We start from the raw sequence: 27600 nt of genomic DNA on the forward strand, positions 1-27600 counted from the left end.
ATATATATATATATATATATATATATATATATATATATATATATATATATATATTATACCCTAGCCTGAGCCAGATATTTATTTTATCGACCAACTCCTATGTGTGGATGAACAGCTGGGTTGACTGTGGACCGACTGCCACAACCAGGATTCGAACCTATGCGCTTGACCCTGGGCGGCCCGTGAATGCATCACGATCGGAGACGCTAACCAGAAAATGGAAACACAAGTTATATATATATATATATATATATATATATATATATATATATATATATATATATATATATATTGGTGAAAAGATGACATGTATTGTAATCTTATTTCCTCTGCTTTTTTCCGTTGTCGTACTATGTATTCGCCGAAAACTGATGCAGTTTTGAAAAGTCTTGGATGAAATTGAATTGAAACTTTCACATTCGAATTCATTTCCAGACCCCAAGATATCAAACCCTTTTTGATCCATTTTTTTTTCTTCTTCGTTCGTAGATGAAAGCCTTTGTATGAACTTGGTCAAGTCTTTTCTTTATTTTTTTTTTTCTTTACATTCAGAGGTTAATTAGATTTTGATAAACTTTTAATAACATTTCCATATTCCATTCCACCACCTCCTTCTTTTTTGGGGGGGGAGGGTTTGGGTGGGGTTTGGTGGGGTAAATGTGAGAATTGAAGGAGAGCCAGTGAGCGTGGCTCACATATGACCGAAATTTTAGAAGCTGGTTATGAGGCAAGGTTATCGAACCCTGTGAAATTTTGGCAAGAGAGAAAAAAAAAAAAAGTAGAAAAAAAGATTGAAAATTTGATTTGCTTAATTCCATCGAACACGACGTTAAGGAGAGAGAGAGAGAGAGAGAGAGAGAGAGAGAGAGAGAGAGAGAGAGAGAGAGAGTTTGAGAGAGAGAGAGAGAGAGAGTTTGAGAGAGAGAGAGAGAGGTTCAAGTCATGGTATACGAAACGCCGTTAAGGACCAGGTCAAAGACCGTTGTCATCATACCCAAGGGTCATACCTTCGTGATCATGAATCATACCTTCATGTTCATGAATCATACCGTCATGTTCATGAATCATACCTTCATGTTCATGAATCATACCGTCATGTTCATGAATCATACCGTCATGATCATGAATCATACCGTCATGTTCATGAATCATACCTTCATGTTCATGAATCATACCTTCATGTTCATGAATCATACCTTCATGTTCATGAATCATACCTTCATGTTCATAAATCATACCGTCATGTTCATGAATCATACCGTCATGTTCATAAATCATACCGTCATGTTCATGAATCATACCGTCATGTTCATAAATCATACCGTCATGTTCATGAATCATACCTTCATGTTCATGAATCATACCTTCATGTTCATGAATCATACCTTCATGTTCATGAATCATACCTTCATGTTCATGAATCATACCGTCATGTTCATGAATCATACCTTCATGTTCATGAATCATACCGTCATGATCATGAATCATACCGTCATGTTCATGAATCATACCGTCATGTTCATGAATCATACCGTCGTGCTCATGAATCATACCGTCATGTTCATGATTCATACCGTCATGATCATGAATCATACCGTCATGTTCATGAATCATACCGTCATGTTCATGAATCATACCGTCGTGCTCATGAATCATACCGTCATGTTCATGAAACTCATTATAACCGTCATGTTCATGAATCAATACCGTCATGATCATGAATATCATACCGTCATGTTCATGAATCATACCGTCATGTTCATGAATCATACCGTCGTGCTCATGAATCATACCTTCATGTTCATGAATCATACCGTCATGTTCATGAATCATACCGTCATGTTCATGAATCATACCGTCATGATCATGAATCATACCGTCATACTCATGAATCATACCTTCATGCTCATGATTCATACCGTCATGTTCATGAATCATACCTCATGTTCATGAATCATACCGTCATGATCATGAATCATACCGTCATGTTCATGAATCATACCGTCATGATCATGAATCATACCGTCATGATCATGAATCATACCGTCATGATCATGAATCATACCGTCATGATCATGAATCATACCGTCATGATCATGAATCATACCGTCATGTTCATGAATCATACCGTCATGATCATGAATCATACCGTCATGTTCATGATTCATACCGTCATGATCATGAATCATACCGTCATGATCATGAATCATACCTCGTACCGTCATGTTCATGAATCATACCGTCATGTTCATGAATCATACCGTCATGTTCATGAATCATACCGTCATGATCATGAATCATACCTTCGTGATCTTGAATCATACCGTCATACTCATGATTCATACCTCGTACCGCCATGTTCATGAATCATACCGTCATGTTCATGAATCATACCGTCATGTTCATGATTCATCTATATCTTAACCTTACTTTGAGTTCACACTGTTGTTGTATGATGTAAACTTTCACCCACCTAACGTAAAAGTCATGCCATTGTTAATCAACATTTCGTTTCACTGTAAAACAAAAAAAGATATTTGGTTCTTTGCTGTGGAGTTCAATAGTGTTCCTTCGTCTTCTCGATGGTACAAATACAAATTCGAAATGTCTATGTATGACGATGATTGCAAACCCGATGGTTTAGACACCTGTGCCTTCTCCTGGGGCTACTTGTACTGCCTGATATCACAGGGTTATTAAGGTGTTTATAAAGTGTTTTTACCGAGTTTACAGGAGAGAAAGACAGACAACAGGAGGTCTATTTAGCCCACGACTGGGTTGTTTGGTCAAGAAAAACTGAAAAAAAAATGGAGTTTCACTTGAAGCGAAAATGTAATTTCGCTCGTTTTTTCATTTTTTTCTTTTTAAAGCTATCACCATCTCTTCGCTACTGCACATTAGCCTTTAAGCGTCCCCGTCACTGCTGTCGTTTATACAGGTTTGCTCTGGCGCTTTCTTCAAAGTATACCTGAATTTATAAGATATTTGTCTAAACGACGTTTGAAGGTATTTATAGTTTTAGCATTCACTACGTCTGGCGGTAACTTATTCCAGCGCTCAACACATCTATAGGAGGAGAAGCTTTTCACCCCCCCACCCACGTACGCACTACGTCTTTTATCTATTGTTCTTGCTTGAGTTACGGTCCTCTCGCCCCCTCACAGGATACTGAGAGAACTTACCCAATAATGAGTTACTTGTGCTTGGTCTGTTGCACATATGTTACGTATTAATAATTCTTTGAGTGATTTTCTCCTCCCATGAAAGAGACATCGTACGACACTGGGTTTTTTTTATCGAGCCAGAGACAAACCCTTGTCTTCCTCTCGAAGCTCATGTTTGATTAATTTTAGAAGAGAAAGATTTTTTTCTTCTTTTCCCTTCTGGTTTGTGTAAGCTTCTTATTGGCTCCAGTGAAAAATCCTGTCAGAGGTTTATTTTTCTCTGAATCGAATGATCAGTCCCGCTCAGCTCGGTTCAGAAAATGGCGAGGGAATATATTGTTAAAACGATTCAGATAGTTGGAATACTGTGATCTCTTGTGAGGTCGATGGTTCGAGAGATATTCTCATGTGATATCATCCAGTTTGTATGACGCTCATGGTCTCTCAAGCTTTCGCAGATCTTACCCGTTATCTCCTGTACTGTTGTGATTCTGTTTCTGGTTGGTAGAGCGTCAACACTAGTGTGTACTCAAGGCTTTGTTTGCATGAGGCTATTGGAAAAATCGTCCTTTGGTTCAGCCTGATTTCTTCTTTCCTCTCCAGTTATTCCTTTTATAATGTTTCTATATACTTCCATCCATTGGCAATTTCGAGAGTACTTTGTACTCCCCATTTATGACGTGTTTGTGTGTATGTGTGTGTTGTGTGTGTGTTTGTGTGTTGTTTCTCTCTCTCTCTCTCTCTCTCTCTCTCTCTCTCTCTCTCTCTCTCTCTCTCTCTCTCTCTCTCTCTCTCTCTCTCTCTCTCTCTCTCTCCAGCGCCATGGTTCCTCCATGAGATTAAGTCGAAGAGTTTTTTTTTTTTTGCTCCGACGCCAAAAGTTGATCTGCAGTCGACCATCTAGACGAACAACTCTTTGTCATTACGCCTGCAGACATCAGTCATCATGGTGGTTGGGTCTTCACCATGATTAGCATAGTGTACCCTTCCTTCATTCTTACCTTCAGGTGTCTTTCAGAAGAAAACGGGGAGGCTTTATATAACCTGGGGTAGATTTACTGATACCTTGTCCAACCAGGTACTTAAACAGCCTTTGGCAAAATCCATGATCTTTATGGTTTACTCTCCTAATGTAGGTTTTTTTTTTTCAAGGATTCTCCATCTATTCTCTCATTTTTGAAGTTCTCATTTCATTTTTTTTTTCGAAGATTCTCTATTTATTCTCTCATTTTTGAAGTTCTCATTTCAGTTTTTTTTCAAGGATTCTCCATTTCTTCTCTCATTTTTGAAGTTCTCATTTCATTTTTTTTTCGAAGATTCTCTATTTATTTTCTCATTTTTGAAGTTCTTATTTGGTTTTTTTTCCCAAGGATTCTCCATTTATTCTCTCATTTTTGAAGTTCTTATTTTGTTTTTTTTCGAGGATTCTCCATCTATTCTCTCATTTTTGAAGTTCTCATTTTAGTTTTTTTTTCAAGGATTCTCCATCTATTCTCTCATTTTTTGAAATTATTTCATCCAAATGTTCAGAATTCCACGGATCGACCAGATTATTTTTTTGGGTTAGGTTAGATATTTTTTTGGGTTCGTCTGGTTTCATTTATACCTGGTCGGTTCGTCAGTCTCACTGAACCCTCCTTGGCCCTTCATCACCTCACGACAAAGGTATCGAAACCACGTTTAGGGCATGTTTTATCCTCATTCTCTTGAGAGCGCGCTTTAGATTTTCTTCCTATGTCTAAAACTCGCCATATCTCTGGAAAATGAGGGCCATTTCTCCCCAGTCCTTCCCGTATTTTACGCCGTTACTTTTGGATCAGATGAGAACCCACTTGCCCTCAGGCATCGCATTACTGTGATGTGTGTGTTGAGCAGCAGTGTTCCCTTCTCTTGATGTCTTTCGCGGATATATATATATATATATATATATATATATATATATATATATATATATATATATATATATATTGGAAAGGATCACAGTTTTACGCGTGATCAAGATATTCCAATGAGTCCACGGGTAAAATGAAACACGAAAAGTCCCCAAGTGCACTTTCGTGTAATAATCACATCATCAGGGGAGACACAAGAGAAAAATATAACAGTTAGTTGATATACATCGAAGAGACGAAGCTTATATATATATATATATATTTTTTTTTTTTTTTTTTTTTATACTTTGTCGCTGTCTCCCGCGTTTGCGAGGTAGCGCAAGGAAACAGACGAAAGAAATGGCCCAACCCCCCCCCCCCCATACACATGTACATACACACGTCCAGACACGCAAATATACATACCTACACAGCTTTCCATGGTTTACCCCAGACGCTTCACATGCCTTGCTTCAATCCACTGACAGCACCGTCAACCCCTGTATACCACATGACTCCAATTCACTCTATTTCTTGCCCTCCTTTCACCCTCCTGCATGTTCAGGCCCCGATCACACAAAATCTTTTTCACTCCATCTTTCCACCTCCAATTTGGTCTCCCTCTTCTCCTCGTTCCCTCCACCTCCGACACATATATCCTCTTGGTCAATCTCTCCTCACTCATTCTCTCCATGTGCCCAAACCATTTCAAAACACCCTCTTCTGCTCTCTCGACCACGCTCTTTTTATTTCCACACATCTCTCTTACCCTTACGTTACTTACTCGATCAAACCACCTCACACCACACATTGTCCTCAAACATCTCATTTCCAGCACATCCATCCTCCTGCGCACATCTCTATCCATAGCCCACGCCTCGCAACCATACAGCATTGTTGGAACCACTATTCCCTCAAACATACCCATTTTTGCTTTCCGAGATAATGTTCTCGACTTCCACACATTTTTCAAGGCTCCCAAAATTTTCGCCCCCTCCCCCACCCTATGATCCACTTCCGCTTCCATGGTTCCATCCGCTGACAGATCCACTCCCAGATATCTAAAACACTTCACTTCCTCCAGTTTTTCTCCATTCAAACTCACCTCCCAATTGACTTGACCCTCACCCCTACTGTACCTAATAACCTTGCTCTTATTCACATTTACTCTCAACTTTCTTCTTCCACACACTTTACCAAACTCAGTCACCAGCTTCTGCAGTTTCTCACATGAATCAGCCACCAGCGCTGTATCATCAGCGAACAACAATTGACTCACTTCCCAAGCTCTCTCATCCCCAACAGACTTCATACTTGCCCCTCTTTCCAGGACTCTTGCATTCACCTCCTTTACAACCCCATCCATAAACAAATTAAACAACCATGGAGACATCACACACCCCTGCCGCAAACCTACATTCACTGAGAACCAATCACTTTCCTCTCTTCCTACACGTACACATGCCTTACATCCTCGATAAAAACTTTTCACTGCTTCTAACAACTTGCCTCCCACACCATATATTCTTAATACCTTCCACAGAGCATCTCTATCAACTCTATCATATGCCTTCTCCAGATCCATAAATGCTACATACAAATCCATTTGCTTTTCTAAGTATTTCTCACATACATTCTTCAAAGCAAACACCTGATCCACACATCCTCTACCACTTCTGAAACCGCACTGCTCTTCCCCAATCTGATGCTCTGTACATGCCTTCACCCTCTCAATCAATACCCTCCCATATAATTTACCAGGAATACTCAACAAACTTATACCTCTGTAATTTGAGCACTCACTCTTATCCCCTTTGCCTTTGTACAATGGCACTATGCACGCATTCCGCCAATCCTCAGGCACCTCACCATGAGTCATACATACATTAAATAACCTTACCAACCAGTCAACAATACAGTCACCCCCTTTCTTAATAAATTCCACTGCAATACCATCCAAACCTGCTGCCTTGCCGGCTTTCATCTTCCGCAAAGCTTTTACTACCTCTTCTCTGTTTATCAAATCATTTTCCCTAACCCTCTCACTTTGCACACCACCTCGACCAAAACACCCTATATCTGCCACTCTGTCATCAGACACATTCAACAAACCTTCAAAATACTCATTCCATCTCCTTCTCACATCACCGCTACTTGTTATCACCTCCCCATTTACGCCCTTCACTGAAGTTCCCATTTGCTCCCTTGTCTTACGCACCCTATTTACCTCCTTCCAGAACATCTTTTTATTCTCCCTAAAATTTACTGATAGTCTCTCACCCCAACTCTCATTTGCCCTTTTTTTCACCTCTTGCACCTTTCTCTTGACCTCCTGTCTCTTTCTTTTATACTTCTCCCACTCAATTGCATTTTTTCCCTGCAAAAATCGTCCAAATGCCTCTCTCTTCTCTTTCACTAATACTCTTACTTCTTCATCCCACCACTCACTACCCTTTCTAAACAGCCCACCTCCCACTCTTCTCATGCCACAAGCATCTTTTGCGCAATCCATCACTGATTCCCTAAATACATCCCATTCCTCCCCGACTCCCCTTACTTCCATTGTTCTCACCTTTTTCCATTCTGTACACAGTCTCTCCTGGTACTTCCCCACACAGGTCTCCTTCCCAAGCTCACTTACTCTCACCACCTTCTTCACCCCAACATTCACTCCTCTTTTCTGAAAACCCATACTAATCTTCACCTTAGCCTCCACAAGATAATGATCAGACATCCCTCCAGTTGCACCTCTCAGCACATTAACATCCAAAAGTCTCTCTTTCGCACGCCTGTCAATTAACACGTAATCCAATAACGCTCTCTGGCCATCTCTCCTACTTACATAAGTATACTTATGTATATCTCGCTTTTTAAACCAGGTATTCCCAATCATCAGTCCTTTTTCAGCACATAAATCTACAAGCTCTTCACCATTTCCATTTACAACACTGAACACCCCATGCATACCAATTATTCCCTCAACTGCCACATTACTCACCTTTGCATTCAAATCACCCATCACTATAACCCGGTCTCGTGCATCAAAACCGCTAACACACTCATTTAGCTGCTCCCAAAACACTTGCCTCTCATGATCTTTCTTCTCATGCCCAGGTGCATATGCACCAATAATCACCCACCTCTCTCCATCAACTTTCAATTTTACCCATATTAATCGAGAATTTACTTTCTTACATTCTATCACATACTCCCACAACTCCTGTTTCAGGAGTATTGCTACTCCTTCCCTTGCTCTTGTCCTCTCACTAACCCCTGACTTCACTCCCCAGACATTTCCAAACCACTCTTCCCCTTTACCCTTGAGCTTCGTTTCACTCAGAGCCAAAACATCCAGGTTCCTTTCCTCAAACATACTACCTATCTCTCCTTTTTTCACATCTTGGTTACATCCACACACATTTAGGCACCCCACTCTGAGCCTTCGAGGAGGATGATCACTCCCCGCGTGACTCCTTCTTCTGTTTCCCATTTTAGAAAGTTAATACAAGGAGGGGAGGATTTCCGGCCCCCCGCTCCCGTCCCCTCTAATCGCTTTCTACGACACGCGAGGAATACGTGGGAAGTATTCTTTCACCCCTATCCCCAGGGATAATATACATATATATATACATACACACACACACACACACACACACATATGCACATACACACACACACACACACATACATATATATACATATGAAAAATGTAAGAACAATTTAGAAACAAACTTTTAGCTTGAAATGAATGAAAAAAAAAATGAATGTCACATAATGGTTCAACCTCTGGCTATGGAAAAGGAGATGTACAATTTATTCACACAAACGTCAATAGCAGTTCTCATCAATTTCACCACTGTGTCAATAAGCTTCAATGTCTAAGCTACATTTTTCTCCAACTTCACTATTTTCTTGTCAAAAACACCATGCATGAAAACTATCACTCCATTAACACAACTATAAACATTTACTTCCCCTTTAAAAGTTCTGGGGAAGTCTGTCTCGATACACTGCGGCGAGGCGACGCGACGCTGACACAATCACTGTCACAATATCACTTCTGCCTCCTCAAGTCAATCTCTCAGCCACAGTGCAGGCCTTCATCGTCGAAATCGGTCTTCTTCCTCATTTGCCGAACCCGTCCTCCAGCGCGCTCTCCACCCATATATATATATATATATATATATATATATATATATATATATATATACATATATATATGGTGAGGTGCCTCATGATCCAGTTGGGGGTTGTTTTCGTCCTCCATCCTCCGTTTTCCTCAACTCCTTAAAATGCCGTCGAATCCACAGCTCATAAAGTCCCAGGTGTTTCGGGTCTTCAAAATCCCTGCTTGACATGTTGACATGGATGCGAGGTCAATGGAAAAAAAGGAAGTGCAACTCCCGTGGTTTTTCACGGGGTTGGAAACTCCTCCTAACACGACGCTACCTCGTCTCTAGGTCCCTGAAGGCTTCACTTTCCGTAACGCTTGTCACATATATATATATATATATATATATATATATATATATATATATATATATATATATATATATATCAAATAATGCCCTCCAACAGCAAGGATTCGAACCCGGGACCTTTTGCGTGGTAGTTTGGGAACGCTAACCGCTCGGCTATGATCGTCTTCAATACGAAAATGACCATTCGATTACAGGTATTCGAATACCCTTCGTCTCACATCTCATCAGGCTCACATTACCAGTAGTTTAACATTTTACAGAACTCTCCCGTCAGAGATGGAGGTAGATGAACACGAATATAGTGCATACGAACGCGCACGTTCATAGAATAGCTAATACCTTCCAACAGCAAGGATTTGAACGCGGGAGCTTCTGCATAGCGGTTTGGAACGCTAATCTCTCGGCCATGACCTTTCAGAAGATTTTGCTAATTATGGGAGTAGGTGTCGAGTTTGAGGGTATTGACCTAATTGGGAAGATGTTTATGATTAACAAACGTACAGACGTGAGGGATGTAGTAAGAAGGTGGGCTGGCACCGACGAAGGTGGTGGGTTGGCACCGACGAAGGTGGTGGGTTGGCACCGACGAAGGAGGTGGGTTGGCACCGACGAAGGAGGTGGGTTGGCACCGACGAAGGAGGTGGGCTGGTACCGACGAAGGAGGTGGGTTGTCACCGACGAAGGAGGTGGGTTGACACCGACGAAGGAGGTGGGTTGGCACCGACGAAGGAGGTGGGCTGGTACCGACGAAGGAGGTGGGTTGGCACCGACTGAGGAGGTGGGCTGGCACCGACTGAGGAAGTGGGTTGGCACCGACTGAGGAAGTGGGCTGACACCGACTGAGGAGGTGGGCTGGCACCAACGAAGGAGGTGGGCTGACACCGACTGAGGAGGTGGGCTGGCACTGACGAAGGAGGTGGGCTGACGCCGACTGAGGAGGTGGGTTGGCACCGACTGAGGAGGTGGGTTGGCACTGACTGAGGAAGTGGGTTGGCACCGACTGAGGAAGTGGGCTGGCACCGACTGAGGAAGTGGGCTGGCACCGATTGCTTCAGGTCGGGAGGGGAGTAACGAAGGACTTTCATCGAGTCAACACCACGTTAGGTCATCACGTCTCCCTCGCTGGCTCGGTTTGCTGTTCTTTCACATCTTCATGTGCATGTGGGTCGCCCGGACGCAATCCACAACAGACACCTTCCTCTCCCTCTCCCACCTTGTATCTGACAACACTTCAATACTAATTCACAAATATTCTTTTACCTTCAATACTAATTCACAAATATTCTTTTACCTTCAATACTAATTCACAAATATTCTTTTACCTTCAATACTAATTCACAAATATTCTTTTACCTTCAATGCTAATTCAGAAATATTCTTTTACCTTCAATACTAATTCACAAATATTCTTTTACTTTTAATACTAATTCACAAATGTTCTTTTACCTTCAATACTAATTCACAAATATTCTTTTACCTTTAGGATCAGCGAAGGTAACTACCCATTTATTTCGTGCATGTATTAAGGGACTCGCATGAACTGGTTGAGGGGCTAGAAACCCTTCCATCTGGTAATTTAACTTGCCATAGACACGAACAGAAGAAAGAGCAAGACGAAGCCTCTTATTTTTCCTCGAGGTCTGAGAGTGTGGTGTCTGTATGTACATGGTTGTAATCAGGATGAAAATAAGGGACAGACAGGTGCTTTGTCTGTGGAAAGAAACCTTCTCTTCAATGAAGCAAAAGGGTTAAGGGGAAGAATGGTTGGGCATGTCACGAACGTAAAGTCTTTGGCTTAATGAGACGACTAGAGCGGAAGAAGAGGTGGTGGCGCTTGTGATGAAGAACGAGCCATAAGAATGTGTGAAAGACGAGAAGGAAGAGAGCTTAGAATTACTCTGGGTTCGAATGAAGTTTGTGAGACGTGGGTGACAGTGGTTATATACCTGGAACTGAGAGAAGTCGAGAATAAAGGAGTTCATTTTGGAAGGACTTGATTAAGTGCCTAGGCAGTTTTGACACAAGGGTTCGAACCCTGCTGTTAGGGGATCTGATTGCAGTGGTAGGTGTTGTGGCGATTAATGGTTTTATTGGGGAACACACGATCTCAACTGTATATGAGAAGGGGGACGCTTATCGAATTGTTTGCCGAAAGGAAAATGGGTTATTGGGAATATATGGCTCGGAAAAAAAAAGAGAAAAAGGCTCATGCATAGATATAGGTGGCTGAGTTGGGAGTTGGCAGTCGATGGGTGTTATAATATCATGTGTTGCTCGACTGTCGTGCAGATGAAAGGTTCTGAGATGTACAGGAGGTAAAGTGTCTTGCCACATCTTGGTGGGGACACGTGTGAAAGTTTGTGGCAGGTTTAAAGAAAGGATTAAAAGACATATACGTAGAAGAAAAGGTGAATGTGAGCAACTGGGAAAAGAGCACAATGTACTGAGATAACAAGGGAGACTGTGTGAAAAAAAAGAAATAGGGTAATAGAAGGTGAGACGTGGAAAAATACAAAAGGTGAATGGTAGAATGAGGATTTTCTTTTGTTGGTGAAAGCTAAGAAAAAGACGTATAAACGGAACCTATAGGGAAGTATTGCTGATGACTGGGTGGAGTACAAGAGCAAGTAGTAGGAGGTTAAGAGAAAGGTACTGAAGCTGAAAAAGAGGGTAAATGAGAGACGGGGTGAAAGGGTATCCATGAGACTCAGACAAGATAAAGAAATGTTTTGGAAGGAAATAAATAGTGTGAGGAGGACTGGAGAAGAAAAAGAGGCCACAGTGAGGAGATGATGTGGAAGTGGTAACATGGAAAGTAAGTGTGACAAGGAGATGAAGTCGGTATTTTCAACTGCTGAATGCGTTGGATGACAAGGAGGCGGAATGAGATAATCATAGAGAATGTTAAGGTGAAAAGAAAGGAGGTAGTGAAAACCTTGACTAAGATGAGTTATGGCACAGCGGATGAGGCTGCACCTGATTTTCTCAAGAGAGTGAATGACATTGTTGTTGATAGATTAGTCGGGCTTTTACGATATTCTTATAACCAAAAGTGAGTTACGAGAGGACTGGTGAAAAAACAAAAACATGCATAGTGCCACTCAGTACGAACAGGGTGTGCAAAAATGATTGTTCGGACTGCAGAGGTATAAATCTGTTTAGAATAGCTAGTGAGGTGTGTATAGGAGTGGTGTTTTAGTAGCAAGGATCATGCACAGAACATCTGACTGGGGAGGAACAATGTGGGTCAAGGAGTGGTACACGATGTGTGAACCAGATTATTGTTTCTGAGAATTTGTGTGAGCAATACTTGTTGGTCTGGAGGAGACTATGACACGGAATGGAGTGATTCCTTGTTGAAGGAGCTACGAATATATGATGTAGAAAAAAAAAAGCTACTGGCTACAGTATAGATCCTCTTTTTTTTTTTTCTTCTTTTTCTTTTTCAGGGGAGTAAGGCTTGTGTGAGAGTAGGAAGGGAGGAGTTTGAATGCTAAGTTAGTGTCTGCATCGAGGTGTGTGGTACCACCATGACTCTTTGATCTGTTCATGGACGGAATATTGAGGGAGGTAATTTGCAAGGGTCTTGAAGCGAGGGGTTGATAGGATGGTAGGATGCGGGGTAATTTTCAAGGGTCTTGGAGAGAGAAGTTGATAGGATGGTAGGATGAGAGGTGATTTTCAAGGGTCTTGGAGCGAGAAGTTGATGTGTTGGTAGGATGAGAGGTGATTCCGCTGATGTTTGCAGATGACACCGCTCCGATGGTAGATATTCGTGACCAACACAACAGACAGTGGTGTTTGAGAGAGGGAGAGTGCGCAGGTGTTGAGTGTTGATATGAACGAAATTTTAGGAATGAGGTACAACAAAGAGGGCGAGACAAGATTTAACTGTAGGTTTGGATGGGAAGGACCCAGTGGAAGAGGATTTCTATATCTACTGATCTCAGAATGGATCTGGCAGCGAATGGAACCATGGGCTCTGAAGTGAGTCATAAGGTGGAGGAACAGGGCTAAGTCTCATGTGAACGAAGGAGCTTGTGGAAGGAAAAGTTGATCTATGGATGAAAATGGATATGCTTGAGACATTGTCGTCACAGTAATGTTTTATAGATGGGTGAACGCACGCCAGTGTGAGTACGTTTCGCTACATCAGAAGACTTAGGTAAATATTCTCTCAGCCAAGATTGTTGCATTAAGCCACAGTTGAAGAGTAACATGTTCATCAGCTGAGGTACTGCCTCAGCCAGGGTGGGTGTAGCCTTACCCAGGGGTGGGTGTAGCCTCAGCCAGGGTGGGTGTTGCCTCAGCCAGGGGTGGGTGTAGCCTCAGCCAGGGGTGTGTGTAGCCTCAGCCAGGGGTGGGTGTAGCCTCAGCCAGGGTGGGTGTTGCCTCAGCCAGAGGATGGTGTAGCCTCAGCCAGGGGTGGGTGTAGCCTTACCCAGGGGTGGGTGTAGCCTCAGCCAGGGGTGGGTGTAGCCTCAGCCAGAGGATGGTGTAGCCTCAGGCAGGGGTAGGTGTAGCCTCAGCCAGGGGTGGGTGTAGCCTCAGCCAGGGGTGGGTGTAGCCTCAGCCAGGGGTGTGTGTAGCCTCAGCCAGGGGTGTGTGTAGCCTCAGCCAGGGAGGGTGTAGCCTCAGCCAGGGGTGGGTGTAGCCTCAGCCAGGGGTGGGTGTAGCCTCAGCCAGGGGTGGGTGTAGCCTCAGCCAGGGGTGGGTGTAGCCTCAGCCAGGGGTGGGTGTAGCCTCAGCCAGGGGTGGGTGTAGCCTCAGCCAGGGGTGGGTGTAGCCTCAGCCAGGGGTGGGTGTAGCCTCAGCCAGAGGATGGTGTAGCCTCAGCCAGGGGTGGGTGTAGCCAGACAGTAACATGGTTATTCTCATTGTTCCAGACTCCCAGATGGCCGTCAACGTGGTCATACCGCTGCTCATCCCGCTGGAGGAGAACCTTCACAACAGTGAGTACCACCTGACGACGACGCCCCTCTTCCTCCTCCTCCTCTTCTTCCCCCACCTGTGATGATGGCTCCCCTCCTCCTCCTCCTCCACCCTGACCTCTGTACCCCTCTTCCTCCACCTGTGACTTAATATCAACCCTCCACCTAACCCCACTGTATCTCTCGTCGTCCACTTTTGACGTTGCTATTCCGCTGGTTATCCCTCAAGTGGTCGTTAGGCATACACACTCCACCCCTACATAGTGACATCTTCCATCCTCCCTCCCTCACCCTTCCTCACCCTCCCTCTTGGTACATTTCTTCGTCTCTGCCGTCAGCGCGTTTTACCCACTGTCATGGTGTCATGTCTCGCCAGCCCCTGTCTCCCCAAACACAAGCCATTCGTCTTCCACCAGCAGCACTCCGTCTTGCATTCTTATAGCTCCCTCAGCTCCACTCCTGTAGCATCTCTGGCATTGACCCTGCTAGCGTCTTTCGCACGCTTTGCTTCATCTTCCTATTTTTCCCCCTGCGCTTGTGTAGAATGGTAGCGTAGCCTACCTGAAGATAGACAGAAAGTAGTCCTCTGGACGCGAAGTCAGAATAGAACTCCTTGAAATCTCTTGATCAATTAATCATTATTCCATTCCCAGTTCACTAGAGTTGATCAGACACAGAAAGCCTCGTAAACATTTCGTAACGGACGCCCGCAAAGTGCACAAGAGTGTATAACTTAAGCATGGTCATAATATCATAATTAAGTACTCATGTTTGCAAAAATGTCAGTGACCGCGTATCATTGAGATAGTGTTCACTTGATATACAAATATAAGTCGTAGAATACTGATATGGTAGGTATGTACACACGGTAGAAAAAGTATCTTGTCACTTTTTGTGCGAAACAATATAACACCACGAACGAAGAAGTTTGAGAAATACCCTATTGTCTGACCTCACATTAATGGCTTTGTTGTTATGGTATTGTAATGTATAGTTTCCTGGCGACTTTTCTTTGCCATTTGTCATAATGAATGCTATAATGGCTAAATATCTTGATGAGAATAATCATAAAGTGCGTTTATCATTATCATTATCAAATTTGTCTCTTATTCACGCTTGCCAACCCTACCGAGACAACACGAGCCGTACTGATCATTTCGAAATGCATCGGACCCATCCAGGAAGATACTTTTTTTTACAGCAGCACTTTCTTTGCTAGCTTGATGTCTCTTTTTGATGTATATAGGACCCAAAATTTTTTTTTTTCCAGTATATGAATTCAATATGATGAAATTTAAGTTGTTTTCTTTTCTTATAAAGTCGTTATAAGATTTCCTCATAAGTCTTTCTATTTGATGGCCATTCGGAGTACAGCGCTGGTACCACCAGTAATATGGACAACAGGTGGGCAATTAGTAGAGCTTCGATTTGTAACTACTTACTTGGGAGAGAGAGTTTTACGCTTGTGAGGGGGCCCCATTTCTTGAACGTCTCTACTGTCGTAAAACTTCTTAAAATATGTATGCTGTGTGCATTCACCATGTCCTCGGTCATTTCATTTCATCAACATGTCGTCCTATGTGGAAGTCCTTCTTTGCCTCATTGTTAACTTTTCTTCCTTCGTGTTATGCTCTCTGGTTGTTCTATCCCAACAACAACTCTTGAAGATCTGTTCACTCTCCATCATCATCGGTTTGTTTTAGAGTCTTAATGGTTGTGATGGAATCACCCCTTACTCGTCTCTCTTCCAAAGTGGGAAGATTTAAAGCATCGAGTCTTTCCTCGTAACTCCCTCCCTAGTAGGGACCTTGCTTAACACAACACTCAATGCTCCAGGATTTTCGCCCCCTCACCCACTCTGTGATTCACGTCATCCATTGTTCCATTCATTATCATGTCAACACCCACGTATCCAATGCGCTTCACTTTCTTCAAGTCTTCCCCATTCACAATCATACCCCACTTAGATTCCCTCCTTACATTGCTAAACTTTGATAACCTTGCTTTTATTTACGTTCACTCTAAGCTCTCTCCTTCCTTTCACGCACTCTTGCAAACTCAAACAACAACTTCTGCAGTTTCTCACTCACATCTGCCACCAGCGCCGTGTCATCGGCAAACAACAGCCGACTTGCCTCCCACACCATATCAACCCTCCATACCTGCCCTTTTCTCTAAGAGCCTTGCATTCACCTCCCTCACTACCCATCCATGAACAGATTGAACAGCCATGGTGACATCACACACCCCCCCCTGCAGCAGACACACCTTCACCTGGGAACTCTTGTTGTCCCTTCCAACTACTCGAACACACAATCACTCTCCAGATAAAAACTCCTCACAGTAGCTTTTCTCCCACACCATATCTTCGTAACACCTCCCACAAGGCATCTCTATCAACCTCATATTTTCTCCAGATCCATAAATGCCACATACATATCTCTCTCTCTCCTCTAAGTATTTCTCGCATAGATTCTTCAAAGCAAACGCCTGATCCACACATCCTGTACCACACATGAAAAACCACAGTGTTCTTCCCAAGTCTGATGTTGTATGCCGCCACACTGGCAATCACCAATCCTTTATACAACAAGTATACTCAACAACCATATACCTCTCTCTCTCTCTCTCTCTCTCTCTCTCTCTCTCTCTCTCTCTCTCTCTCTCTCTCTCTCTCTCTCTCTCTCTCTCTCTCTCTCTCTCTCTCTCTCTCTCTCTCTCACTCTCTCTCTCTCTCTCTCAAATCCTCTCCCGTGGTCATTCGTTATTAAAGTAGGTCCTACGAAAGCGGTCATAATGTGTTGTTATCTATACCAGAGGCACCCATGCCGGAATGTCGATCCTCCATGTCACCAATAAACCAATTATCCACGTCTCTTCCTACTGCTTCTTCCCCTCCTCTTCTTCTCCTCCTCCTCCTCCTCCTCCTCCTTCCCCCACCATCGTAGCTGTTTCCCTCTATCTTCGCCAAGTTTTACTTTACTCTCTGTTGCAATACATTTTAGTCTACACCCACCATTTACATTACTTGACTTCTCTCTACTAACTTCTCTCTACTAACAGAACCTTGCTTTCTTTCCTGTACGCTTGTGTCTTCCAGCTATTTTCAAGTTAGTATTGCATATCCAGTTGTTTAATCCCTCTGTATCTGCTGCCATTTGCCCTGTGCTTGTAATTGAAAAATTACAAGTACACATGATATACCTCTGCTTACGTAACCTGTATATCGAGATGCACAGATGCGAAACTGGAAGATAAAGAACGATTTCACTACCACATTTCCATATGGTTTTCCTCCTATATAGTCGTATTCACAATGTATACTCTTCGATCTTTTCTCTGGCATTGGAAACCGTTTTCTACAAGCCTCTGTTCACATAAGAAAGCTCGAGTCCTCTTGTATACCTGGATGGCCACGACACTCTTCACCCTCAGGACATATTTCTATTTTCATTCCCCTCCGCCACCCCAGTCAGTTTTTCTACCTGGCTTTACACCTCTCTGATCACAACAATTGACCTTCCTACCACACACAGGTGCCACACATCCAGTGTTGTCTTTGAGTTTCTTATTACATACATATATATTCCTATGAGTCCACGGGGAAAGTGAAACACGGTAAGTTCCCAAGTGCACTTTCGTGTAATAATCACATCCTCAGGGGAGATACAAGAACGAAATATAACAGCCAGTTGATATACGACAAAGAGACGTAGCTAGGACGGCATTTGGTAAGTATGTGATATGGCATGTAGAGGTTGGGGAGGTTGCGTCCAGAAGTATAAGGAACGTGTTTGGCAGGCTCGGGAATGAGGATAATAGAACAGAGCAGGTGGTGGAAAGTTCCCAGGTGGGTGCCATATCACAGGTGGGTGTTGGGTCGGGAGTTACCGCCTGATCAGATCGAAGCAAGAAGGCAGGAGTACAGGCAGACTAGTGCAAGCCCAGGCAAACTCCAAAGTAGGGGAGAGGAAAAGTGGTAGGTGAGGAACGGGACGATTTCTCGTTCCCAGGACACACACACACACACACACACACACACACACACACACACACACACACACACACACACACACACACACACACTGACTGACTTAAGTTTAAAACGCACACACCAACAACCAGACCCAGTCAGCTGGACCATTCATTACAGAAAAGGGGGAGCCTGACTCAAAGACATCGAAGCCAGAGCAAAGGTTTAATAAAAAGGGTTTGCAACCGAAGATACAAGTCGTGTTGCGAATCCAACTCCATTACTAAAGAGGGGAAAGCGTTTTGCAGCTTACTGGAATCAAAAGCTGAAGATAAACGCTCATGGCTAAATGGAATATGAACAGACAGAGCAGCTAACTTTGATACGAGGACGCTGAAAGAGACAATGAATGAGATAGTTAAATCCTTAGTTACTTATTTTAGAGTAAGTCACTTGCTGCTGGAAATGTTTCAAGAGGAATAAAACTTTGCCATTGTCAAACCGGTATTCAAAAAATGGTTATTACATCACTCGAGGTAATGAAGGTAAACTCGTGGGCAAACGTTTTACCTCAAATGAGGCGAAGTCCTTGACCATCAGTAAGATTGTTATCATGGGGAACGATCTATTAACCAGAGGAGTTGAAAGTGATGCCATAGATACGTTTTAAGCATACATAGACTTGAGAAATATTTTGCTTCAAATCCACAACTGACGTTACTGCACCAGCTTATCTGTACAGTATGCCTTTCTACTCTAACCACATTCATCAATGAGATTTTGTTCTCTTCCACCATCACAAACAACTCGTTAAGACCCAGCGATCTCTCACTGTTGGAATTCAATTGCATTTTGTTCTATATCATCAAACATATTCAGTGTTCCTTTCAAAATACTCACTCTATCTCCTCCTGTTACCATTTCCCTATTTGTCCCCTTCACCATTGTTACCATCTGTTCTCTTGTTTTTTGCATCCAAATAACCTCCTTCTAAAACATCTTGGTCTCTCTAAATTTTACTGATACTCACTCACCCCAACTTTCATTTGCTCTCTTTTTCAACCCCTACACATTTTTCTTAGCATCCCACCGCTTTCTCCCATACATCTCCCAAACATTTGCACTCCTTCCCTGTAAGTGCCGCTCTTAGACTTCTCTTTCTATTTTCTTTCAATAGCAACCTTACTTTGTCATTTCATCACTCGCTGCCCTTTCTCACCTGCTCACCACACGCTTCTCTCGCACATGCCAACACAGCTTCCCTAAATACCTCCAATCCCTCACCTGTCCCCTTACCTTCTTTTACTCTCACCCTTTCCCATTCTTTACTCCATATGTTCGGGTGTTTCTTCACACAAGTCTCTTTTCCAAGCTCACTTACTTTCACCACTCTCCTCTACTTCTTATCATTTTACCTTTCCCGAGAAGCTCGCTCAGAGAAGGTAATGATCAGACATTCCACCAGCTGTCCCCTCTCAACACATTCACATCCAAAAGTCTCTCTTTTGCAAGCCAGTTAATTAGTATGTAATCCCGAAATGCTCGCCGACCATATTTCCTTCTTTGTAGACCAGGCATTGCCAGTCACAAACCTTTCCCACCGCACAACTCATCAGCCTGACCATTTCCATTCACATTACTGAATACCCCATTCCCCCTAATTATGCTCTCAACTGTCCCATTACTCAACTTTGCATTTAGATCACCCATTACTATACCCGGCCTCTTACACCAAAATTACTGACACAATCATTCAGCTGCTCCTAAAAGACTTTGGAGCGAGTATTTTGGGGAGAGGGGCGAGTAAGGTGTCTGGGGGAGAGGACCTGGGAAATGAGTCAGAAGTTGTTTGCTGATGACACAGCACTGGTGGCAGATATAAGTGAGAAACTGTAGAAGCTGTTGACTGATTTGGAGGAGTGTATCAAAGGCTTGGTCTCTGGTAAATACATCCATTTGAATTTTCAGGCGAGTGTACCATAGGCAACGTTTCTCACAGTATTGCTGTTCTTGCATGTCATATTGATATCAGACTCCTTCAGCAGCTGGGGTGTAATCCTACTTACGTTGAAGTGGCGGTTAATGACGACGTAACAGGAGAATTTACTCGAGGCATCTGACTGACATTGACACAGAGAAGTGGTGGGGGTTAGGAGAGAGCGTTGGCTGCAGTCTGAGATGGCCGGCTCAGGGTTGAAGATGCTGTCACCTTAAATTCAATGATCAGTTTCTCATACTATATACGTCCACACTCACACTACTGCTCTCATTAAATGTACCAACTGATATTCCACAAGTCTCCACATTATGTCTCTCCAGAAGACGTTGGCTTGTATTTACAGAATCTTATAGACCAGTGAACAGAAGTGGGTATGCCAGACGACATACAGAGGAACTGACGTAGGAGCTATGGTGCAAGGAACCTGAAGGTGGGAGGGTCCATGACTGACCTACGACCTTAGGTCACGTCGAAAAGTGTCCTCCACACATCACATCCCTCTTTATCGTATCTAAAATAGCCATAAACACAAATGTATTTCACTTTTCCATGTGACCTCGGTCATATACAAGACTCCAAAGACATTTTCCTTCCATATCTTGGTTTGTATTTATGACACATGACGTAGTCTAGGGGGAGAAATATCATGGAGTCTTGCTGAATATCGAGTTGTATTTGATCGAAAGACATATTGAAGGTGAACTGATTCACTTCCCTGTCGAATGTCAAGTTGTACTTGATCGAAAGACATATTGAAGGTGAACTGATTCACTTCCCTGTCGAATGCGCCTCGAAAGGACGGACTCATTGGGTTACTGCTGTTCTCATTCTTTTGTATATCCTTTGTATATCCTTTTATTCTTACGGTCTCTTTGAGAGAGAGAGAGAGAGAGAGAGAGAGAGAGAGAGAGAGAGAGAGAGAGAGAGAGAGAGAGAGAGAGAGAGAGAGAATATATATATATATAGTCTTAGATCGAGAGTTTGATTGCTGGATAGGCTCAGATGTTGTGCCATATATATCTCTGTTACTCTTAATTCTTTAACGACGGAGTGAAAATGATTTACATGATAATGAGTGCGACCCCTGGGTGAACATCTACCAGAGATGGGGTGGGGGTCTGCAAACCTCACACTACGGCTGCGTGCGGCCAGAAATGGATAACTGACCAAGTACGTAAAGGTGACTTAAGTTTGATAGGATTAAGTTTGGGTTAATCATCAGAGAGAGAGAGGGACGGGCCATGGAGAAGAGCGAATTATTTCGATAGAACCGTATCACGGTGTTATGATGAGCGTGTCGTTTTTATTAGCCCTTATTTACCGTACCTTATTTGTTTCTGAAAAACGACATTTTTTTTTTGTTGCCTTGTTTAAGCAGCCTCATGTTGTACCAAGTTCAGTTTTTGTTCTGTGTATTTGAATGAACAATATGGATCTGTATTTCTAATTGATCATTTCATTTTCTTACATTTTGAATTAGTTTTGCCATATATCCTTTATGATTACCTTTGTGCGGAAGCTGCTGCCGATCACTAGTTACTTATCAATTAAGTGGTTTGGCCGTTCATAATGGTTGCTGACCCATATACTAGAGCTACCCATGAAACGTACGTTTTCTAAGAATCATGCAACTAGTTAATAAAGAAAACGTACCCGCTTTTTACAGTAGAACTAAAGTAAATCTCTCAGTGGTTCAACGAGATCATATTATCATTGAAAAAAAGGAAGATTATGTAGATTTATATTGTAGAATATATAGCACATCTGTATACGTGCTGAGTATCGTAAATACTTTAGATTTTGTGGCGTCACATTCTTTATTATAAAGAATAATGTACCCACCTCATTAGTTGGCTAGGCTCAGCTTTTGACCATTTGGTAAACAGTGGAAGTGATACGTAGATAAACTTGAGAAAGTCGTAATGCTTTATGAAGCAGGTAACTTTAATGGATTCTTTTTTTCTAGCTCTCATGTCATATGCATAAGGAACTGTATTATATATTTTGCGTTAATGATCTGCGTTTCAATTAAGCGGTATATTATATAATGAATCTTGTGGTGTGATATTACTCATTAGATAATTCATCTATGAGAGACATATCATTAGTTGATGGTGAAGGCTCACAAAAATGTATAAATGAGCTTAGTTAATCTAGCTAATGAAGAGGCTCCATTCCTCCTATGCTTTCGTCATTCGTAACGAAGGAGACGTGCGTAATAACGGATACATAACTCATTGGCAGACGTTTCACCTCGATAAGGGCGAAGAGCCACGGGACCCAAGTATCTTCCATGTACAGCAGGCAGAGATACAAGGGACTCCATGAACAGGATGGCAACACAGTGATTTAAAAAGAGCAACTGAATAGCTTCTTCCGAGAGAGGGGTTCATACCAGGCCAGATTACACAGGAGATCATATGTATATATAGACACGGAGGAAACATTCCCAAACGTACCACGTCCTGTAGAAGGTGTGTGTGTGTGTGTGTCAGGCTGAGCTCCGATGGCACTACACACAGCTTCCAATTCCAGCGTATGGTATTTTGTGTGTGACAGCCTTTCTTCTTTCCTCCTTTTCGTATCCAAGGCCAAGTGACCCCCCATTACCTTTACGGTCCTCAAATCTTCCATTTGGTATTCAATACTTCATTTGACAGTCTCATATATGACACTGGTCATTCCCCTTACTCCATTTTGTGTTGTGTTCATCACAGGAGACTGAGCTGTCGCTAGTGTAAGACTCCACCACACCAGCAGGCCTTTGATGAACATCTCGTCCCGCCTCTCAATACTAAGAAGATAGACCAAAGAAGGAGGTAAAATTCCACAGCTTCGCTCTCGTCTTTGGAAAGGAAGAAGCAAAAATATGAGGGCACGAATACCTAATACATACAAGCGATTATAAACTTTTGCCAAACTCGTGATGTCGAGAGGGATTTCACAGTTGCAGATCCTGTTCTCAAACCACCACCCAGCTTGCTCTCGTTAGCATTCCGGATGTACGGCCACTTGTTCCACTTGAAGCATTAGTGCCCCACAGCTTCCCCCTCTGTCCTGCTGGATAACAATGTCTCATTTGCATACAGCAATGTTCGGCATCATGCACTCTCCACCTGTAACCACAGAGTATAATGTCTTTGGCATCTGCCTTTGTGGAGAGGTGGTTAGCACTCGAGAGGGACGTGAACACTCAGACTCCTCCCAAGCCTTGACCCAACCCACTCTTCCTTCCACTCGACTGAGGAACATCTTACTCACAGCCTTCAGTATCTCGCTCTTGCTAAGTGGATTTTCGGCATATATCAGTCCAGTTCGACGCACGCTTTAGGTCCCCATCCACTTCATGTCGTTCTTAATTTGACTTCCCCCAAGTTACTTTCTCTGTAAACCTCTTATCTATACAGATAAGCCTTTCCGGAAATCAACCTCCTTCATCATGTCTTATCTTTTGTTATCATCTTGATTGTCTTATCCTTTACGTCATGGGGTAACCCCATTATATAGTTCATGTCTTCATCCTGGACGCGTTTATTCCACTGACATCTTCCCCACACTTTGAGCTGTTGCGCAAACCTTGTGCATGGCCACTCGTTTGAACCTCCACCACATCAACTCCACTTTATCGTCAATCTTTTCTCTTTTTGATACTCTTGAATTGATCATTTTCGCTCAGTGTTCTTAACCGTGGTGCATTCACGAACCACCCGTGGTTCGAACGCATAGGTTCGAATCCTGCTTTCTGCAGTCTGTCCACCGTCAACCCAGGTGTTCATCCTCTCCGTTTTTTGTCTCGACAAACATTAAAAAGAAAATCTCTCTGGATATGACAGGCTCCCCTGCAGCTCTCACATTCATTACCTTCCCTCCTCTTTCATTCACTGTCCCTTCTTCACATTTGCATAGTTCCCCAGTAAATCCATTTATTTCCAGCAGATTCAGTCGCCTGTCTCTCGCACGTTATCCTCACTGTGTCCCTCAAAGGAACCCTTTGATATCCCTGCACTTCCTACAAAATTCCCTTCAAAAATGAGAGACATATATCAGGCAGCACCGCTGGCTCACCCGTGAAGGCTGCAGTGTGGAAAGAGTCGCCAAGATTAAGTCTTGCACAGTCTCTCCGTCGGTAAGGACCCGGCCTCCGGTGTGCCACTACTGGCACAAGCAGGCCCGTGTGTGCTAGACGTCTGTGTGGATGTGTGTGTGATGCGTAAGGGACGGAATTGTGTGTGTGACATGCGTAAGGTTTTTTTCTCCCCCCGCGTTCTGGCCAAAGCTAACGACGTGAGGTGGCAGAGCCGCCCCGTGGCTGTAGAGATGGTAAGCGACCTAAGTAAGTAATCGAAGACCCCCTGTGGAACCTAACCTCACACTTCAGTGTCTGTAACGCACACGACCTCCTACCTACACTCATACACTGTCACGCTGTCACACACACACATAAAGGTCATGGTTATTGACGGTGTTACAGATAGACCATGGGCTAGATAACAGACCCATATCCTCCTAGTGGTCAGTATTATCGGAACAAAAACGTAGTCAAACTAACAAGGAAAGATCATTCTATATTCACTGAAGAACGAAGTATATCTTCATGCAAAATGAATGATGAAAATAAGATCGTGTACTTCCCATCCAACTGAAGAACTCCAGAACTGTAATTTTAATGTACTTGTTTATGTAGTACTTAACCCAATCTGCTTTTGAATTCCTGTGGTAGTCATATACAACACTAAAACATCTCGTTGAACATGTTAGACAAGGTCGTCTGTTACAGAAGCCATGATCACCGTTCGTTTATTCATTGTGATTTTATAGATTATATACAATTTTGTCTTACTATTTCGTCTGTCGTTCTACTTAGACGAGTCTAAATGATTGGTACAGTAAGGTATATTTCTCGTTTTCTTTCGTAAATGATTGGTCTCCAAGTCTTAACCTAAGGTATATTTCTCGTTTTCTTTCGTAAATGATTGGTAATCTAAGTCTTAAGATATATTTCTCGTTTTCTTTCGTACATGTAGGACTGAAATATACCAGTTGGCTAAGTTTCGTTTACAATTCCTTAGACTGGTGACTTTGCTCTGTGCTGTGGCTCTGGGGGAAATAATCAGATGCTGAGAACCCTTGGGGTTGTATGACCAAGGACTAGAACACTTGAGTTAACCTATCGTGATCCTCTGATGCTCTATATAATTTATGTGATCAAGGTTTGAGAATGTCTTCGTAGGATCCAGATGTAGAATTTGAAGGATTTATTCAATATGGAAGTCCAAGTCGACTTGGACAATCGCATGTTTACCAAATGGCGTCCTAGCTTCGTCTCTTCGATGTATATCAACTGACTGTTATATTTCTCTCCTGTGTCTCCCCTGATGATGTGATTATTACACGAAAGTGCACTTGGGAACTTTTCGTGTTTCATTTTCCCCGTGGATCATAGGAATATCTTGATCACGCGCAAAATTGTGATCCTTTCCAATATATATATATATATATATATATATATATATATATATATATATATATATATATATATATATATTCATTTTTACTATACTTTGTCGCTGTCTCCCGCGTTAGCGAGGTTGCGCAAGGAAACAGACGAAAGAATGGCCCAACCCACCCCACGTACACATGTATACACATAAACGCCCACACACGCACATATACATACCTATACATTTCAACGTATACATACATATACATACGCAGACATATAAATATATACACATATTCATACATACTGCCTTCATCCATTCCCGCCGCCACCCCGCTACACATGAAATGACACCCACCCACCCGCGTGCGCCCGAGGTAGCGCCACATTCGTCCACACTCACATTCTAATATCCTAGAATTGTCGAGTTTTCTCAAAAGAATTGTGTAAAACATTTTGACTCAGTTTCGTGGTGGTTAATTCCCCAGCTGTATATTGCTAAGGGTATAACATAACCTCAGACCTTTTGAAGCGTAAGTTCGCAGCGATATGTATGACTCTTCTTCGACGAATCGCAAAGGTTTCTCGTAAAAATCAATGGCAATCTATTAATGTAAACGTTCACTATATGAACACGATCGTAAAAAGTCCCGTCTACATCCTCCCTTGGGGAAATTAGATCCCAAAGGGAAGTGGTATTTCATCTTCAGGTGTTGAATGCTCCGAAGCGCTCAGAAGAAGGGTCTTTGAAACCTTCGATGTGATCCAATCCCCAAACCGTGACATCGATCTTCGCTGTACTCGCACCTCTGGAACACTTTATCTTGGATACGTTTAACTTCGGTGACTCTGTCTACTTTCGCTACATAAACCTACTCAAAAAATATCCACTGGATTTATATATATATATATATATATATATATATATATATATATATATATATATATATATATATATATATATATATATATATATATATATATTTTCTTTCTTTTAAAGTATTCGCCATTTCCCGCGTTAGCGAGGTAGCGTTAAGAACAGAGGACTGGGCCTTTTTTGGAATATCCTCACCTGGCCTCCTCTGTTCCTTCTTTTGGAAAATTTAAAAAAAAGACGAGAGGGGAGGATTTCCAGCCCCCCGCTCCCTCCCCTTTTAGTCGCCTTCTACGACACGCAGGGAATACGTGGGAAGTATTCTTTCTCCCCTATCCCCAGGGATATATATATATATATATATATATATATATATATATATATATATATATATATATATATATATATATAAGGCAAAGGGAGAAAATGTGAATGTGAACGTGTGATATTGTGTGGCAGGTGGATGGTTGATGGTGGAGCTCTGATTATAAAAGCGTCCTCATATCATTCCCAGTTGCATGTATTATGTATGAACAATTTCACGAGTGTAAAATTCAAAATTTTATTCACTGGAGCTGCGATGGGCTAATTATCTGCCACAAAAACCTTGTTCCCTGTTGACAACTCCAGTTGACAGTTGGTTCATTATGACTACGTTTGTATGTTCAAGCACCATGGCTCTGATTATATATATATATATATATATATATATATATATATATATATATATATATATATATATATATATTGTATGCCCCCTAACCATGTAATGAGGACACGAAAATGCACTTGTGATTTATCCTGTTCCATTTTTCCTCGTGGTTATCAGCAAGTATATATATATATATATATATATATATATATATA

At 42.4% G+C, this 27600-nt stretch overlaps 1 protein-coding gene across 12 annotated transcripts in view; it reads left to right on the forward strand.

The window, feature by feature from the left end:
- LOC139746178 (putative neural-cadherin 2) overlaps positions 1–27600 on the forward strand; it is a 760037-nt gene that overhangs the window by 222613 nt on the left and 509824 nt on the right. For all 12 annotated transcript variants that reach the window (XR_011712090.1, XR_011712087.1, XR_011712091.1 and 9 more), the window contains exon 4: positions 14403–14468. Coding sequence is in view for 8 of the 12 variants with exons in the window: in XM_071657094.1 (XP_071513195.1) it covers positions 14411–14468 (58 nt within the window). In the remaining 4 variants the exon portion in view is untranslated. The remainder of the gene's footprint in view (positions 1–14402; positions 14469–27600) is intronic.

The sequence above is a fragment of the Panulirus ornatus genome, chromosome 64, assembly GCF_036320965.1.
Source record: "Panulirus ornatus isolate Po-2019 chromosome 64, ASM3632096v1, whole genome shotgun sequence".
Classification (NCBI taxonomy): domain Eukaryota; kingdom Metazoa; phylum Arthropoda; class Malacostraca; order Decapoda; family Palinuridae; genus Panulirus; species Panulirus ornatus.